The sequence below is a fragment of the Drosophila serrata genome, unplaced genomic scaffold (assembly GCF_035046125.1).
Source record: "Drosophila serrata isolate PLE 108 unplaced genomic scaffold, ASM3504612v1 contig_373, whole genome shotgun sequence".
NCBI classification, from domain to species: domain Eukaryota; kingdom Metazoa; phylum Arthropoda; class Insecta; order Diptera; family Drosophilidae; genus Drosophila; species Drosophila serrata.
Genome location: NW_028257271.1, coordinates 1 through 20,333, shown reverse-complemented (window position 1 = coordinate 20,333; position 20,333 = coordinate 1). Strand labels below are relative to the sequence as shown.

Sequence of the window (20,333 nt, the reverse complement as noted above, 5' to 3'; positions counted from 1 at the left end):
ATATAAAATACTTTATTAAAACCATCACTTTCCAAATCAAATCTTCACTCTTTCTTTCTCTCTCTGATCCTTATTCATTTTTGCTGAGTTATTGCGCCGCTCTCAACTTCGGCTACGCTCTTCGCGCTGTGGCGCTTTGCCAATCTGGTATTGGAATTTTAGGAACGCGTCTTCTTGCTCGTCATTCCAAACAAAAGTTCGTGTATGGACCCAGCGAGTTTTTATTTATTATTGTTAATTTGAGGATAAAAGATACTTTTGGTAAAAGCGTCCTCCTGGTATCTTACACTTACTCGCATTTTTCGTAGTAACCTGGTTGGGAATCCAATAGATCTGCACTTTGTCATGATAAGGTTGTCTAGTACCCGCTCGCTCTTCACTACATTGTTTTACTATATTTTTAAAAGAGACCACTTACGATTACATATCTCGTATCATCGTTTAACTGTCAACAAACATGTCTTATATACTGCATCCCAGATGGCGAAAACCGGTTCCTTGTTCTGCGGAGTTAACTGCAACAAACGCTGGTAAGTCACATGCTGATACCCTCGACGCAGCGGTTACAGCTCGATCCGTCCGGGCAGAGAGAGGAACTGAACCAGAGAACTGCAACAAGCCTCTGCAACTACAAGTGAATCGGCAAAACACTGGGTGTCTGAGATTCTCGGGTGTTTATGGTACCCAACTTGCGGAAATAAGGAACACCCGAGTGTATTTGGAACTCGGGTGTTTTTTGTTACTGCCTAAACGGTGAGAGCAAGTACTGCAGCATAATGTTTCGAATTACCCGACACACAAGCAAAGGTCGGTCGCAGGAAATTTTTTGTATGCATGCATTTATAATGGGTGCGAGCAAGACGGTCTAAGAAAAGAAGGGTGAAAAGAAACACCCTTCCTTACAAACGATAAATAGAAAAATGCAAAACTTTGAATGTAAGACTCTAAATAAAATATGTATAGGTAAATGAATTGAAAGCAGGCATTACTTCATTGTTTTTTATAAATAAATAATAAATAAATAAAAAAGTTTTATTGATGCATTGCAGATAATAAAGGCAATTAAGGGCGAACAGAGTTAGCAGTTTCGATATAAAAACAAAGCTAAAAGGTTTTGCCAGAAATCTAATAGGAAAAGAAGCGACAGTAGATAAAGTGATAGTCAAATTAAAAAAAAAATGTCAAAAATGTAACTGTAGAATTATTGTCAGCAATTCTGCCAACCAATATACATCAGAGATTGATGTATAGAAATTGGGTATATAACGGACGGCTTAACACTAGACCTAGCCACAAGTTATTCCACACAGCATGCAGTAAAAGCAATGACTAAAAACATACCATTGATAAGGTAAAACTTATCATGCAAACCGGCAATTTGAACACAATGAATGACACCATTTCCAAATTCGTAAATAGTTGCACAGAAGCAACTGAACAACCCAATTCAGTACTCTATTGAAAGAACTATACACAGCGCGGCGGAAACCGCGAAATTTATAGAGGTAACTTCCGTGGTCGTAATAACAACTACAATAACCACAACAATAACGGCTACAATAATGGACAAGGTCACTATAGAGGAAACTCAAGGGACCGAGGCAACTAAAACCGAAGCTACGATAATAAAAACACAAATAATATAATCATAATAATAATAAATTATACCTCGGGAAACTCTCAAACCCCTTCGAATACTCAACAGTAGGGAATGCAAGAGTTCATACTAAATATTGATCTCAGTCAAAATATATTTGTTTCAGTCAACCATGTGGCAACCGGAAAAGAACTTTTTTTTTGGTAGGCACAGATGCCGACATTTCAAATTAAAAGAAAATGATGATATCTTTCAAGACTTTATTTTTATCTGGTCCTCATGTGCAAACATTCTGCCAAGGGCAGCAATTTAGACTTATATGTGGCATGCGCCATTTTTCATTTTTATATCCTTGCAGGGTATTTTAACTATAGATTACCAAAGGCTTAACATGTAATACAGACTACTAAATACATAATTCGACACGGCTTTAATATCGTAGATTTACACTTAGCTATTCCGTGTGATGGAATATTAGGAATTGATTTCATTAAAAAATACAACTGTTAATTAGACTTCCAGCAATCTGAAATTGGCTTATAATAAGACTCAATAATTTAAAATTTCCAATTCATGTTCCAATAGCATAAAATTCTGGCAATAACTAAATTCTTTTGTCAGCAAGGTCAAAAGTTATTAGAAAAAATCAATTAAACTCAAAAGAAGACAGTGCGTTAATTCCAACTGAAGAAATTGAGCATGGAGTTTATATAGCAAGTACAATAGCAACAACACAAAATTCCTTCATAAGACTACTGAATACAACAACAGCATATCACTTTTGAACTATGAAGTAGTCGAAGCAAATCAAGAAAATAGAAAAAATCTGTATTATTCCAATTGTCAAAAATTTTCCTCCCCAATTTTAATCACAACTTTCAAGCATTTGCAAAAAATATAATGATATATTCGGACTAGAAACCGAACCAATATTTTTCATGTCTTGACTCGAAAAAAGCTCAAGATATATGATACATATAACATTTTTTTCAACGAGGAACGGCTCGTATTGCTTCACGCGATTACCTTTTGGTTTAAAAATAGCGCCCAATTAATTTCAGAGAATGATGACTATTGCACTTCCTGGACTAAAACCTTCGCAAGAATTCCTTTATATAGACAACTTAATATTTATAAGTTGTTCCGAAAAACATATGCTTAAAAACTTAACAGATGTTTTCCAGAATTGTAGGAAATACAACCTAAAGTTGCATCCACAAGAAGTTAATTTTTTATGCATGAGCTGACTTTTCTCGGTCATTAGTGCACAGATAAAGGAAAACTTTCAGACGACAATAAATACGACGTCATTATAAACTATCCAGCACCGCATAACACAAAAAGGCCTAGACATTTTGTAGAATTTTGCAATTACTAAAGACGTTTTATACAAAGATTCGTCGAATATTCACGGCACATAACAAGATTATGTAAAATGAATGTTCCCTTCGAATGGATAGATGAACACCAAAGAGCATTCCAGTATTAAAAAAAAAAAACTTATGAAACCTACAATATCCAGATTTTAGCAAAGAATTTTGTATAATTACTGATGCAAGTAAGCAAGCATGTGGAGCGGTTATAAATCAAAACCATTACGGACTTCAACTTCCCACTGCAAATGCATCAAGAGCTTTCACCAAGGGGAAACAAACCCGAATTGTAAACTGACACGTATGAGGCTAGAATTAGAAGAGTAAAACAGAGTTTAAACACTAGCTGTACCCTGCCACTTTTCTCTGTGGCATATTGTGGATGCACGCATAAGAAATAAGTCAAACAAAAAAGAATAATTTTCAAATTCATTTAATTCTGTAATACTTGTGAGTATGCAATATTCTTCGTGTCTCCATTCTCCGCGTAAATATAGACTATCTGGTTTTCCGACACGGGAACACGCAACATATAATAACCGTGTGAAAAACAATCTGCATCCAAATCTAGACCACACAACTCCATAGATTGACCTTGAGCTTTATTAATTAATTCCGAACGCCAAACGAATGGGAAACTGCAATCTCTTGAACTGAAACGGTGTATCAGTCGGGATCAGAGGAACCCTAGGAATGAGGACATCTTCACTTTTGAAAGGACCTGTTATGATCGTTGCATCTACTACGTTGTTCATCAATTTCTTGACTGCGAGTCGAGTACCGTTGCAGAGTTTCGGCTGATTTATGTTTCGGAGCATGATAATCGGCACACCTATTTTTAATTTCAATATGTGTGGTGGCATTCCATGTAGATCATTCCTCTGCCTCCACAACGGGGTCTATCGACTTATATGTAATTTCGTCAGTTTCTATGCTGGACTGGATTACATGATTGAGCTGGTATACATCTTTGTTCTTTGCAGCGAGAATCGCTCGTCCACTGAGCCAATCGTGATTCCTATAATTTTTTTTGGATATCGGGGAACACTTTTTGGATAAGTCCTTCCTTCGATCTAACTAAATTACAGAAATTCTTGGGCAATACTATTTTTCTCGACGTCTCATTGACTGGCAGCTTTCCGTTCCCCGTGTCCAGTAGCTGTCGTGAGAATACGTCGGCTGAGTCATCGTTCTGTCTCGATGATTTGCATGTTCAACGGCAACTTCAGCGCTGAATGAGCAGTCCTCCCACCAGGTAACAATGTCGCAGCGATTCCAGATGAAGCAAGAGCTAAAGCTAGGTCCTTGTTAGCTCAAACTGTTGCCAGAATCAATGAAATGAGGAATGTTTTCCCCGTTCCTCCTGGAGCATCCAAGCTGCAGCTACCCTTGCCCTGTCGCGTTCATTATTTTGAGAGTGAATCAAATCGATTGCTGCAGAACGCGACTGCCTAACTCTCAATCGTTTTCTCTCAAGCCTATCTTCTCTTTCTGCTAATTCCGCGTTGTGCATCTGCATTGCTCTCAGCCGCTCAGTCTCTCGGATGGAGGCCCGTTCTTCGTCAGTCATATTCGTAATCTTACGTCTTTTTGCTTCTGTATTGCGAGTACGACGACCCAAACTCGACTTCTTGGGTGGCATGACTTCGTTTCTTACTGAACCTAAACAAAAAAATAAAATTTTAATCTCCAATTCCTTCTTTCAATACGTTTTGAATGTTTGACAGGAAATGCTTCGATTCAGCTGGCTGCCTGTAGAGGGCGCAGCAGTAGGGGCACTGGGAAACGCGAAAAAAACAGATATATTCGCAAACGCAGATAAGCTATCAACATCAAAAGTAGACAATAACCGAGCTGGAACCTCAACGCATGTTGTGTAAAAATTTGGGCTTAAACGGTTCAGAACTTTTCAAGTCTATGAAGGAAGTAGACACAAACAGAGCATTTATATATATATAGATAGATAAATACAGTCGAGTCCCGATAATTCGAAATGGCAAGGGGATCACTTTTTTTACGAATTAGACGGGAATTCGATTTATCGAGATTTCTATTTAAAGGGGCTCAAAAATGAAAGAGTCGAATAAACGGGGTACTTACATTTCACATCATGTTTACATATGTGTTTAGCTTTATTAAAATTAAACAAACATAATAAATATGTACATTCATGTGTACGTTTTTCAAATTAAAGGAAAATTAAAAAAAAAATTAACAAACAAAATTAAGCAGAAACATTAAATTATTAAAAACGAAATTTCAAGCTTTAAAATAATTGGTAATTTTTGATTGCTTCGTGTTTTTTTCTTTTATTTTTTCCATTGCGTTTTCTAAACCTATTAGGTTGTCACACACTATTTGGCACATCATGAGTCGAAAAATAATGTTTAAGTTGAGGAATTAATGCTCTGGTTTGTAAATTCTATAAAATTTCTTCTCCGTTCTGATGTCTGCAAAATCTAACGTCGTCAAAATATTTCGCATCGCATTACGATTTATAAGAGGTTTCGAAACAAAATTACGATTTATAAGAGGTTCAATATTCTTTGCGTTGCGCCAAATACTACGAATTAACGAGGGGACCAAAATGTATGGAATTTTTACGAATTAACGAGTTTTTTTCAAGGGGACAGAATTTTTTACGAATTATCGCGATTTTCGATTTAGCGGGGTACGAATTATCGGGATTCGACTGTAATTTAATAATCATTAGCAGGTTTTTAAAATATATTTATGGATTTATTTAAAATAATATAGTTATATAAATAAATCAGCCGTTTTAAAAAGGTGTCTTTTTGAGACATCAAGAATTGTCTGAATTCGATGACGTCGGTGTCGTCGAGACACCCGAGTAATATTTGTGTGTTTTTTCCACAATTCTTTTTCGCCGTTTTTGTCTGAATCCGATGACGTCGATGTCGCCGAGACACCCGAGTAATATGTGTGTGTTTTTTCCACAATCCTGTTTTGCCTGTGTCTTTTCTAATAGTTTGCCAGCCGGTCATTTTGAGTGCGACTATGATAGGCACTTCCCGAAGAAAAGTACCGGATTGATCGGGTGCGCAGAACACTCAGATGATTTTGTAGGGAGTGTTTGTCTTTTAATTTAGTTGCAGATAATAAGTGGGACCGGCACCCAAATTTTCTTGCGTGTGACTCGAGTGTCAAAAAGTGCCCTTGTACTTCTTTGAACAGAACTCCATCGTACATTGCATTCCAAAGCAAAGGTGCCAGTACGGACCCTTGGTGTACTCTGCAGGAGAGCTCCACCGCTTCCGCGCCATTTATGGTGTCGAACTATAACATGCGATTTGCAACAACAGCTCCGCAAAAAGTTCTGGGCATAGCGATATCGCGAGCCTCAGGCCCTATTCGGGATGTTTTTAGGGCCTCAGGCTTTTGCAGCCTTAAACCTAGCAGCCACCGTGTGGATTTTTGTCGCCGTGGAGCGCCACGGAGGAAAGCCTGCAGGGAGTCGCCGAAGTTGAAGCACAGGGCCCTCTGTACTAGAAATCTGGGGAGCCACTATCTGCTTTAAGCTCTCCGCTAACGATGCAAGCCGACCGGAGCAGTGTGTGCTTTTCACTACTGTTCTGTAGGTGATACCCAACGGCTCATGGCCTGCCGTATCGCAGAGTTCCAGGAAGCACCTGGACTTGCCCGCCCGAAAAGTAACTTTGAGCGCTTTGCGACAAGTCTGGTACTCTCTTCTTTCGTCCAGATGTGAGCTGGTCCATTCGATCGTTGGTACCGCCGCATAGCACGCACGCAGTCGCTGCTTGTTTGAAGAATATCGCGAAGTGGTTGTTGGCTGTGTATATTCCGCTGAGCTCCCACTGTGTGGCGAGGGATCCCGAGTGAATGAGTGCTATCCCTCTATATTCAGGAGCACAACATTCAGCATGGCGAAAGTCTCCAGTAGTGCTCTGCCTCTGGCGTTAATGCAGGTACTGCCCCAATCCACCGTTCAAGTATTGAAGTCGCCCGCGATCAGTGCTGGGTAACGGCCCCTGGCAACAAGTCAGTGAACCCTATCGCAGAACGCCGTATACAACATGTTCGAGGCTAGGTAGGCACTTACTTAGCTTACTGCTTACCATTGCTTGCACGAATCCGCTGCGAACCAGCTGCGTCTGCCGACCCGGTGGTTACTGTCTCTCAGCTTCTTCTTGCCCGCACTTGTAACAGCATTTGCTCCCCCCCCATGGTGTAAATACACCTACTGGCGATGTGGCCCAACTCGAGGCATTTGGGGCGGGAATGCACCTCCTTAGGATGGAAACCTTGTCCCTCAGCACGACGCCGATGTCCTCCATGAGCTTTGTTGCGTCTTGATCCAGTTTAGCTTTCTCCAGAACAAGGTCTCCCTTAGTCGTCCTTCGTGTCAAGGCACAGTATCTTGCTGAACGATGCCACCGAAGACGAGCTTAAGATGATGGCATTTCCTTTCTTACCTTTGTGGCGGACCTCTTGGGTACTCCACGCCGCATCCGGCCTGGATAAGGGGCGGCTAACGCCCGTCACCGTTGCGTATGACGGCTCCATAAAACAAAGAACCCTAACGAACCCTTGGATACAATTTGCTCTACCAAATTCTGGCTAGAATACGTTGTTGTCAAGGAGTTCGAAGCTAAGAAAAAACGGCTGTAGGAATAACTCCTCCTAGGCCTGATCAGACTACTGGTAGACTACCTGGTATTTCCTATCACAATTCAAGAGGCTAATAGGCTTCCGTTTGCTTCTCAGGTTATTGTGCTCACAGAAACCTAGTTAGAGCCGGAGATTCTGAGCTCCGAAGTTTTTCCAGCTGTTTTCACAGTATATCGTCTAGATCACCTTATCAGGCGTGGTGAAGAAGTTCTTATATTGCGGTGGACTCCTCACTCACGTCAAAATCATTGACTTTCGAGGAATGCAACGATGTTAAATTCCTCTGTGTGAAGCTATCTATCAAGGGTAGCTCAATTTTTATAACCTGTTCCTACATACCTCCATTGTCGGAACTTCCTATTTATTGGAACCATCTTTCCGCTATTCAGATGGTTTCCAATAAGCTTTTGGATAGGGACCATTTGGTAGTCCTAGGGATTTTAATATGCCTGGGGCCATTGGTGCTCAAATAATTCCACCAATACCCTCCAAACCTTCACATAACATGACTTTATCGCTGCTTTCTCAAGTCAACCATGTACAAATTCCTTAGAGCGCTTGCTCGAGCTTTGTCTTGTCTCTGACGAAACCGGACGATCCGTACCATCATACTTTTTATGTGACTCTCGACCTTGGGTCTTACTTACAGAATATAAATTATATTTAAATATGTAACCCGAGGCTGTCCCTCGCCGCTGTCCGTGATGGGTAAGGGGTTACTGTCACTTTGCCACCGTGGCAAGTTCCGATCAAGGGGTTGATGACGTAATTGCCACCGTGGTTTGTTATTATTATGTGTGAGCCGGGAGTTCGCCACTGGCTCTCTTCTCTCCTGGTTTAGGAAGATTGTGCAGGGAGTAACTGACTCCGTTGCTAACGGCCCTTAAGGCACGATAACCAATTTCAATTAATATAATGCCGGAGTTTTATATTCAAGCCAATGCTTTTTATTGAATATCCAAATTAAAACTGAAAACATATATGAGTTTACGTAAGCTATACGCGACCGGCAAGCCGACCGCTCGTGCAGCAGAATGCTGACACTAGCAAAATCAACATAACTCACCATACCATGCACCACTAAGAACCAGGCACGGCCCCTAAAGATGCTTATGCTGATTTTGCAACTAAACACTAGGGTGATCCAATAATCACCCAAGATCTGTATCGACTTATGATTACCCTTAACCGTGTTAACATATCGACTTATAATTACTCCTTAACAGTGTTAATATATATAAGACGGACTTTGAACGGCTGAATAATTTTATATATGAATATAATTGTTCAGATCCTATATATGTGCACTGACATGACGTTGTCGTGAGTATTTTTTATAATACTAGAACTAATTTTTTACCGAATGTGATCCGTTATATTACCCGCCAATCAAGAATAAACCTCCGTGGTTTAATAAAGAGTTCGACTTAAAAATAAAACAAGAAAGGAAGCTAACTTCAGCTCGCCAAAGTTTATATACCCTTGCAGATAGAACTAGGAATCCATAGGAATGACTAGGAATCCATACAATATAAATTATATATTTGTGTTAAAAAACAATGAAGTAATACCTGCTTTCATTTCAATCACCTATACATATTATATTTGCAGTTTTACAGTCACAAATTTGCTCCACATCTAACGATCGTTTGTATGGCACCTATATGATATAGTCGTCCGATTTTTATAAAATTTGACACAATATTTAAAACTGTTATAAAATGGCTATACCTCAAGTTTGATTAAAATCTGTTGAAAACTGAAAAAGTTATAAATTTAAATGTATTAATTTCTCGATCGTTCCTATGGGAGCTAAATGATATAGTAGTCAGATTTTCATAAAATTTTACACAAAATTCTAGAGTATAGTAAAATGGATATATCTTAAATTTGATCCAATTCTATTGAAAACTGAAAAAGTTAAAATTTTTTTTGTAAAAATTTTTCGATCATTCCTATGGCAGCTATATGATATAGTCGTCCGATCTGGCCCGTTCTGACATATATACGAGTGACAGTATATAGAAGGCCAACTACAGTTTCATTCAGATAGCTTCAAAACTGAGACACTAGTTTGCGTAGAAACGTACAGACGTATATGGCTAGATCGACTCGGCTGTTGATCCTGATCAAGAATATATACACTTTATATGGTCGGAGGTGCCTTTTATCGCAATTTTCCACACCAGAACGAAAACGTTCAAGCCATCGTTGGAAACTATGTCAGGTCCATAAACTGCACAAATTTGTTTAGCGGCTTGAGATGCATTTTTGCTTCATCGTAGTAGTACTATAAAATATGCCGTATTTTCTTTTTATTTTGTTTCATGTTTTCGAAGCTATAACTTACGAACTACTTTTTGCGTGTGAAAAACTAAAATGACGCGCAGCGACAACTACCTAACTACCGAACCTAATATATTATACTTGGAAACCTGGGGACTCCGTTTCGACACCACATGGCTTCGTTTAATGGAACATTTCGTTTGGTGATTAAAAAATTATGCATTTTTTTTTTTATTTGATAAGTAATGGATCCAGTTTGACTTTTCCACTTGCGAAGCATAATCTAGCCGTTTCTCTTTTGAATTTTAACACATTGCAAAATCGTCGTCATTGATCCAATATCTAAATTTTCATAATCACTGTAGTTCTCAATGGGATCATATTGGAATGCGAATCGATCGTATGATGCCAATGATCTTTGTGTCCTCACGCGTTGTCTCAATAGGGCATTTCCTGTTATTATATTTTGTCTTTCTTCGCTTAAGTTCTGTGAATACACTTGTTTATGATGATGTTCATTCGCAAGTCGTCCTTTTGGACTATAACCTTAAATGCATAATTAACATATTACAACTTACACCTTAAAGACAAATGCCTACACTTTATATATTTTATTGTTTTAAATTGAAATGTTAGGAAACGACTATTATAAAATGGCTATACCTTAAATTTGATGAAAATCAGCTGAAAACTGAAAAAGTTATAAATTTAATTGTATTAATTTCTCGATCGTTCCTATGGGAGCTATATGATATATTACTCCGATTTTCATAAAATTTTACACAAAATTGTAGAATAATATTAAAGGGCTTTATCTCAAATTTGATGAAAATCTGTTGAAAACTGAAAATGTTATATTTTTTAATTGAATTAATTTCTCGATCGTTCCTATGGGAACTATATATAGTCGTCCAATCCGGCCCGTTCCGACATATATACGAGTGAGAGTATATAGAAGGCTAACTACAAAGTTTCATTCAGATAGCTTCAAAACTGAGAGACTAGAAGGACAGACGTACAGACGTACAGACGTACAGACGTACAGACGTACAGACGGACAGACGGACATGGCTAGATCGACTCGGCTATTGATCAAGAATATATATACTTTATATGGTCGGAAGTGCCTCCTTCACTGCGTTGCAAACTTCTGACTGAAATTATAATACCATGCAAGGGTATAAAAATCTTTTATATTATTGAGAAATGGAGTGAGCAAGAGAATCTACATGCCGGTTCTTACTGATGGCAGGTCTATCTGCATCATCAACTTTTAATCAACCGAGAGCAAATGAGAGCTCGAGAGAGGTGGGCTTGACATAATTGATGATTATGATTGATAAATTGTTGATGATTGGTGATGAATAATTAAACAATTTTTGATTAATTGATGTTGATTGTTGGTGAACGTCTAGGACTTGCTCATGTTAAATTCATCTGACAATTTGTATGGACATTCATCATTATAACAACACCGCCTTGACTGTTGATGAGTCATTGATAAATTAATAATGAATGGTACTGCAGGACAATGGAAATCACTCTTGAATATGAGTAAACACAACCCTGCAGTACCTGTCATCAGTAATTCATCAACGTTTCATCAACAGTCAAGGGGGTGCTGTTGATTTTTTATCGATGACAGGCCAAACAAACTGTTGATTTATTTAACATGGGCATGTCCTAGGCTGTCATAAAAAAAAATTCATCAACAATTCATCAACTAATTCATCGACAATTCATTATCAATTCATCAATGATTCATCAACAATTCATCATAAAATCATCGATGTTTCATCAACAATTCATCGATGTTTCATCAACAAATTTCTCAACTGCCGGGCCATGGTACTGCCGACGACTGCCGTCTAGACTAGTCTAGTCGAAGTCGGCAGAGCGTCGCATCGGTAGAAGTCGCAGGCGGCGCGTTGATGACATGTTGATGACAGTGGCCTATTGATGACACGCGGTACTGCAGGGAAGAACAACCAAGTGCGTATGTGTGCGTGTATATTTGTATGATCTACAGCAGGCTTTTGATAGGGTGTGGCATTCAGGGCTACTCTATAAACTCAAGCCATTACTAAACCCACAACTGTTCGAAATGGTTAGGAGCTTCGTCTCTGAAAGGACATTCAAAGTGGTCCAGGATGGTACCCTATCCTCTCAAAGGCCGATAAAGGCTGGAGTTCCCCAAGAAAGCGTGCTGGGACCGACGCTGTACAGCTTCTTCACTCATGACATGCCGAAGTCCACGGGACATGATCAAAATTCTATGCTGGCCACATTTGCTGACGATACTGCTGTCCTCTCCAGATCCAACTGTATCTATGACGCCACTGATATGCTTCAGTTGTACCTCAAAAGGTTTGAGAATTGGGCCTGTCGCTGGAATATATCAATTAATCCGGCAAAGTCTGCTGTAGTGACGCACTCCCTCAGAAAGGAGTCGTGCCCTGGACTGTTCCTGCATGGAGAGCTTCTTGAGCAGGTCAGAGATTATAAATACCTGGGGGTCACCCTGGACACTAGATTAACCTTCGCCAAGCATACAAGGTTAGTTAAGCGTTCATTGGAGGATAAGGCCAGAAAGCTGTACTGGCTCCTAAAGGCAAATAATCACCTGAGTCTGGCGAATAAGGTCCAGATATACAAGTCCATACTTGCCCCCACTTGGAGATAAGGGATTCAAGTTTATGGCATAGCGGCCAAAACTAATCTGAGTTGCATCCGGGTCTTCCAAAGCAAGTTTCTGCGGAGAATTACTGGTGCTGAGTGGTTTATTCGTAACATTGACTTAGCGAGGGACCTTAAAGTTCCCTTGTTAGGGGATATTATCAATGAACAAGCCGAACATTACACAAATAAGCTCATGTCTCACCCAAACATTCTAGCCAGGAGACTTGCGCCTCGGCGGGCAAGGCGCAGACCTAAAAGGATTCATCCCTCGGACCTTCCAAGAAGGAAAATTTATTAAACATTAACTAAACTCCCTGCCACTTGTTACACCCATCTTCATCTTCACTAATTCTTACACTTTTGTAATTTTCCATTGAACTCCTCCGCTCACTATTGTATAAGTTGCTAAGATTTGCTTGCGTACACGAGAGCGGCTGGCTCTAGAGAAAAAAATCGTATTAATCGTATGGCCTTAACTTAATAATTCTTTTGTTTTTGATTGGGCCCAACGAATTTGCCGGCGACTAGAATAAGGGCTAGATTTTCTTTAGAGGTATAAAATTATTTATAACTATTTTTAGAAAAAATATATATATGACTTTGTCAACAAATAATAATTTTTTCCAAAATTATATATATATTAAATATAAATATATATCTATTAATTATAATTATTATAATATATTAAGATTATTATGGTGAATTCGTTAATTTAGGGGGAATGTACAGCCGGTTCTGCCGGTTTGGAGAGTACAGAGAAACGAGTGACCAAAACAACGATCACCTAGTTCACGATTTAGACAAAATTCCTTGGGGATGGGCAAACAACTCGATTTACTTTTTTTTGTTTCTTTGTTTATCTCAAATAGAGTAGTCAGCAAAAGACATAATTGGGCAGTGGTTGAGGAATTTTATTCCTGTTTGCTATTTTCATTTAGTAGTTAATGCCAAAGCCTTGTTCTCTCAGTTATTTCGACTCTATAGCTTTTAGTAAAACTTGTTGGTCTCTCCCTTTTTTTTTAATATAATAATTTATAGTTTCTGAGTTTTCTTTCTGATCTATTACCTTGTGGGTGTTAATAAGGAACTTCTTAAGCCCAATTACATATTAAACTTATTTTTAAGAGTGGAGAAATTATGTTTCCTAATGTAGATAGGAGGTATTATAGCTTTAATAATTTGAGGTGTTGGTCCCTCACCTTCTTCGCCCTCATCAAGTATGGCAAATCTGTTTTCGGTTATTCCTGTGGTAGTGTTACTTGATGTTTTCGGTACTTGTTTTGCAAGCTTACTTTTTATTTGTACATACGTGTTGATTGTAAGAGAGTCTACAAAGGTGAATTTTACTTACTGGTTTGGGATAGGCTATTGAGCAGCAGCTGATTTGAAAGATGTTTCCGTTGATTTTAATGTAGTAAGCAACTTGCATCTGTAGCAGGAAGGCACACGGTCGTTGTGAACTCTTTTATTAAATAACGGCAGCGCTCTGTCAGCATTTATTTCATAGCGGTCAATGCCGTTGCTTTTGTTGTTGTCCCCGATTAAGTCGTGCATTATTTAAGCATTATTTCGTGCCGAAAACAACAATCGTTTGCTTAGTTGTTTTTCTATTTGCCGATCGCGACTTTGATTTGCGGCCTTACTTTATTGTTCGTTTTAAGGGGGTAGACCACCCTGACTTTTTTTAAAAATCTAATTTTTTTTTTACTTAATCTTGATGCCGATATTCTTACGGTCATTTTAAAAAATCGGGCGTAAAAATATCTATTAATAATATATATTACTTGTGGATTCTACAGCCATTAGAAGCGAGCGCTGCCGGTATACCTTACAGTACTTTCTTTATTCTCTTTTGCGTTTTTCTCAAAACTATATTTTTTAAAACGATGTACGATTTCTCAAGAACTTAAGTTATAAATTTATAAACAAAAATTTCGTAAAAACAAAATTTTTTTTTAAATGCTCCCATTTGCTCAAAATTTTTTTTCCCAAAAACGGATACGTCATGCTACAGCCATACTTATATAGTTTATAAAAAAATTTTGTTTTTGAATTTCAGATAACAAATGTGGTGTGCAGCATGTACACCATACAACCATTCCCGAAAAAAAAAACCCATTTTGACTGGCTATATCTCCGCCATTCGTAAATGTTTTTGTTCTTTCAATAAGTATTTTTTAGTATATCAAAGTACATATGTAACTTTAATGTACTTATAAAAAATAAGTTGTATTCTTAATAACTTTGTCGAAACGAATTTTTGAAAAACCCTCAAATTTTCCTGCCTTCAGGGTGGTCTACCCCCTTAATGTATTATTTGCGTTAGACATTGCAATTAGATTTAATTAACTGATTCGGTTCTTATTTTATTAGAAACTAAACAAAATATATTCCTTGCGCTATGGCATTGCTGCCAGTGTCATTTTCCAAGTTTATTTTATTGTGTGGTTATTTTCTTTGGTTAGAAATATTTTAGCAGACCGATCAAAAAAACTATGTCTAAGCAGGCCAGCGTTCGACTAACAAGAAATAAATCCGATCTGGCCCATGCAAATTTTTTTTAGTTGTTATTACTTAAATAATCATATAGATAAACCAAGAGGCAAAACCCATTCTGTCGCCTACACACAGGAAGATTGGATAACAAATAGCCGCACGGATATTAAAAAGGTTTACTGGAAACCATCTGAATAGCGGAAAGGAGGTTCCAATAAATAGGAAGTTCCGACAATGAAGGTATGTAGGAACAGGTTATAAAAATGGAGCTACCATTGATGGATAGCTTCACACAGAGGAATTCATTATGGCTGCATTCCTCGAAAGTTAATAATTGTGACGTGAGTGAGGAGTCAACCGCACCCCCCACCCCCTTCCCTTCCTATTCTAATAGCAATAATATTCCTCCTAATTAACATGCCTTCATTCGCCAACCGTAGAACTGTTCTGGGCATTACCTAAACTTATAACCCTATCCGTGGTGGCGGGGAAAGTGCTGTCCTTAGTGTTGCGCCATTGTAGAGGTTCCTTGGAATTCCATGAACCGTTTACAGTTTAATGTACAAATTATAATGATTTGTACACATTAATCTCTAACGTAGATAACATAGTCTTCCCAAACTAAAAACTAAGCCATTGAAAAGACATTGCGCAACAAGCTTATAAATAGAACCCAGCGGTAGGCACTGCTCTGAATATCAGTGGCGCTAAGCTCAACACTAACAACAAAAATGTCGAAACGATAATGGACTGCAGAAAACACAGCACAAGGCACGATTGCATCTGGAAATATATAGCTACAAGAATTTGGGTACAGTTCAATTGGTCGAGGCATGAGCAGTATGGAAATATTGGAAGAAGACTCGGGCATATACTGTACAGACCCTGAGATAAGGCTGTTGCATAAGGAACGAAACCAACCAACCAGCATTTTCCAGAAAGAAGTTCTTGACATAAGGATAGCGACAGAGCTTGCGTTGGGCATAGGTTCGTGGACAGCTAAGCTACATGCAGTCGTCAGAGGTGATTTCCAAAAATGTACAGGAAACCAAGGAGGTACTAGATACTCTGAGCACCACTAAGTCAATGTGGATTTACTGGATTCCCAGCCACCAGGGTTTCGATGGCGAGGATCCTCCGGAAGAACTTTGAAAGAAGAGATGAATCCGAATTTATCGAAAACTAACATTTCTGCCCATCCCTAACGCAAGCAAGAATAATGTATCTGTGCACTCCAGTACTGGCATCACATATAGACGCTTTCAAGAGGACGCCAGGCGAACTACTTGCCTTCTCTAAAAGTGCACCAATCATTAAGGACTTCGCAGCCGCGTAACTAACCTCAAGGTCCTTATTCGTGTGGCCGACGAGGGTCGTCCGGTCCAACCTTATGTAACCTAATTTAATCAATCTGTGTCCTTTACTGATTTCAAAGAAGAATGTGAATTTCGTTAGAGGTGATTGAAGTAAATTTTTACATTTCATCTATACCATTTTTATTATTATATACGTTTTTTCATATTTACCTGGTATTTGCATAAATCCTTTATGAAGACATCTTCGCTCCAACTCATATAATCAAATAAAACGTCTTGTTGAACATCTCGATTTTTTTCCACAAATCCATCAACACAATATATGACACTTCCTGCATAGTGTTGAACGCCAAACTCTGTTTCCCAATGCCGACGATCAGAGCCCTTAATATATTTTGGATGAAATTCAAATTCAGAATGGAGATTATTAAGATATGCCAAATCCGACCCCTTAGGCATATGACATTGCTCTGTCAATAACTTAAACACACATCGTGGAGGCTTTTCAATCATTTCCAAGCAATAAGAATTGTCTGTGAATTCCACATGATGAAAAATAATTTCTTCTTCGGTGTACTGAAATACAAATAATTTGAAAACCAGTTTATTTAATTACTGTCCAAGAAAATGTTTTCACTTCGGCATGCAGTCGTTTTTATACCCTAGCAGACACAATCTACCGATTTTAACCCAAATGAGTAAGAAAGCAACAGATATCCGGCATCGAAGGCCGTGTGTGTTAACTAAAAAATACCTGCCAATCTGATAAAAAAGTAAGAAAGAAAATTATAATCGAGGATCACCGACAGTAAGATATCAAAAGCTGTTACTAAAAACGATGTTCATAAAATAAATCAAATACAAACAAGAAAGGAAGCTAACTTCGGCACGCCGAAGTTTATATACCCTTGCAGATAGAACTTCTATGAATAGGATTCCATACAATATAAATTATGTATATTTGTGTTAAAAAACAATGAAGTAATACCTGATTTTATTTCATTCACCTATACATATTATATTTGCATTTTTCCTCTACATCAAACGATCGTTTGTATGGCACCTAAATCGTCCGATTTTCATGAAATTTGACACAAAATTTAAGACTAATATAAAATGGCTATACCTCATATTTGATGAAAATCAGCTGAAAACTGAAAAAGTTATAAATTTAATTATTTTAATTTCTCGTTCGTTCCTATGGGAGCTATATTATATAGTAGTCCGATTTTCATAAAATTTGCAAAATTGTAGAGTGTAGTAAAATGGCTATATCTTAAATTTTATCAAATTCTATTGAAAACTGAAAAAGTTATAATTTTTTTTTTTAATTTTCCGATCATTCTTATGGCAGCTATATGATATAGTCATCCGATCCGGCCCGTTCCGACATATATACGAGTGAGAGTATATAGAAGGCTAACTATAAAGTTTCATTCAGATAGCTTCAAAACTGAGAGACTAGTTTGCGTATAAACGGACAGACGGACAGACGGACATGGCTAGATCGACTCGGCTGTTGATCCTGATCAAGAATATATATACTTTATATAGTCGGAGGTGCCTCCTTCACTGCGTTGCAAACTTCTGACTGAAATTATAATACCCTGCAAGGGTATAAAACTATTTATTTCATAAATTGTACTAAGTATGGCCATGCTTAGATACACATCATTTTTTAGATATATAGATATATAGATATATAGATATATAGATATATAGATATATAGATATATAGATATATAGATATATAGATATATAGATATATAGATATATAGATATATAGATATATAGATATATAGATATATAGATATATAGATATATAGATATATAGATATATAGATATATAGATATATAGATATATAGATATATAGATATATAGATATATAGATATATAGATATATAGATATATAGATATATAGATATATAGATATATAGATATATAGATATATAGATATATAGATATATAGATATATAGATATATAGATATATAGATATATAGATATATAGATATATAGATATATAGATATATAGATATATAGATATATAGATATATAGATATATAGATATATAGATATATAGATATATAGATATATAGATATATAGATATATAGATATATAGATATATAGATATATAGATATATAGATATATAGATATATAGATATATAGATATATAGATATATAGATATATAGATATATAGATATATAGATATATAGATATATAGATATATAGATATATAGATATATAGATATATAGATATATAGATATATAGATATATAGATATATAGATATATAGATATATAGATATATAGATATATAGATATATAGATATATAGATATATAGATATATAGATATATAGATATATAGATATATAGATATATAGATATATAGATATATAGATATATAGATATATAGATATATAGATATATAGATATATAGATATATAGATATATAGATATATAGATATATAGATATATAGATATATAGATATATAGATATATAGATATATAGATATATAGATATATAGATATATAGATATATAGATATATAGATATATAGATATATAGATATATAGATATATAGATATATAGATATATAGATATATAGATATATAGATATATAGATATATAGATATATAGATATATAGATATATAGATATATAGATATATAGATATATAGATATATAGATATATAGATATATAGATATATAGATATATAGATATATAGATATATAGATATATAGATATATAGATATATAGATATATAGATATATAGATATATAGATATATAGATATATAGATATATAGATATATAGATATATAGATATATAGATATATAGATATATAGATATATAGATATATAGATATATAGATATATAGATATATAGATATATAGATATATAGATATATAGATATATAGATATATAGATATATAGATATATAGATATATAGATATATAGATATATAGATATATAGATATATAGATATATAGATATATAGATATATAGATATATAGATATATAGATATATAGATATATAGATATATAGATATATAGATATATAGATATATAGATATATAGATATATAGATATATAGATATATAGATATATAGATATATAGATATATAGATATATAGATATATAGATATATAGATATATAGATATATAGATATATAGATATATAGATATATAGATATATAGATATATAGATATATAGATATATAGATATATAGATATATAGATATATAGATATATAGATATATAGATATATAGATATATAGATATATAGATATATAGATATATAGATATATAGATATATAGATATATAGATATATAGATATATAGATATATAGATATATAGATATATAGATATATAGATATATAGATATATAGATATATAGATATATAGATATATAGATATATAGATATATAGATATATAGATATATAGATATATAGATATATAGATATATAGATATATAGATATATAGATATATAGATATATAGATATATAGATATATAGATATATAGATATATAGATATATAGATATATAGATATATAGATATATAGATATATAGATATATAGATATATAGATATATAGATATATAGATATATAGATATATAGATATATAGATATATAGATATATAGATATATAGATATATAGATATATAGATATATAGATATATAGATATATAGATATATAGATATATAGATATATAGATATATAGATATATAGATATATAGATATATAGATATATAGATATATAGATATATAGATATATAGATATATAGATATATAGATATATAGATATATAGATATATAGATATATAGATATATAGTGACATATTCACAAATTCTGTTATGTTCCAAGAAATATGAATCTGCAGCGTAGGCGATCCCACGAGCAATACGTAATCCTACCAAGTACATAAC

At 35.4% G+C, this 20,333-nt stretch overlaps 1 protein-coding gene across 1 annotated transcript in view; it reads right to left on the bottom strand.

Annotated features, from left to right (window-relative positions):
• Window positions 1-16,967, bottom strand: part of LOC110185378 (uncharacterized) — a 348,293-nt gene extending 331,326 nt beyond the window's left edge. The window contains exon 1 of the mRNA XM_086839423.1: window positions 16,608-16,967. Within this exon, the coding sequence (XP_086695549.1) occupies window positions 16,608-16,910 (303 nt within the window). The 5' untranslated portion in view covers window positions 16,911-16,967. The remainder of the gene's footprint in view (window positions 1-16,607) is intronic.
• Between the last annotated feature and the right edge of the window lie 3,366 nt (window positions 16,968-20,333).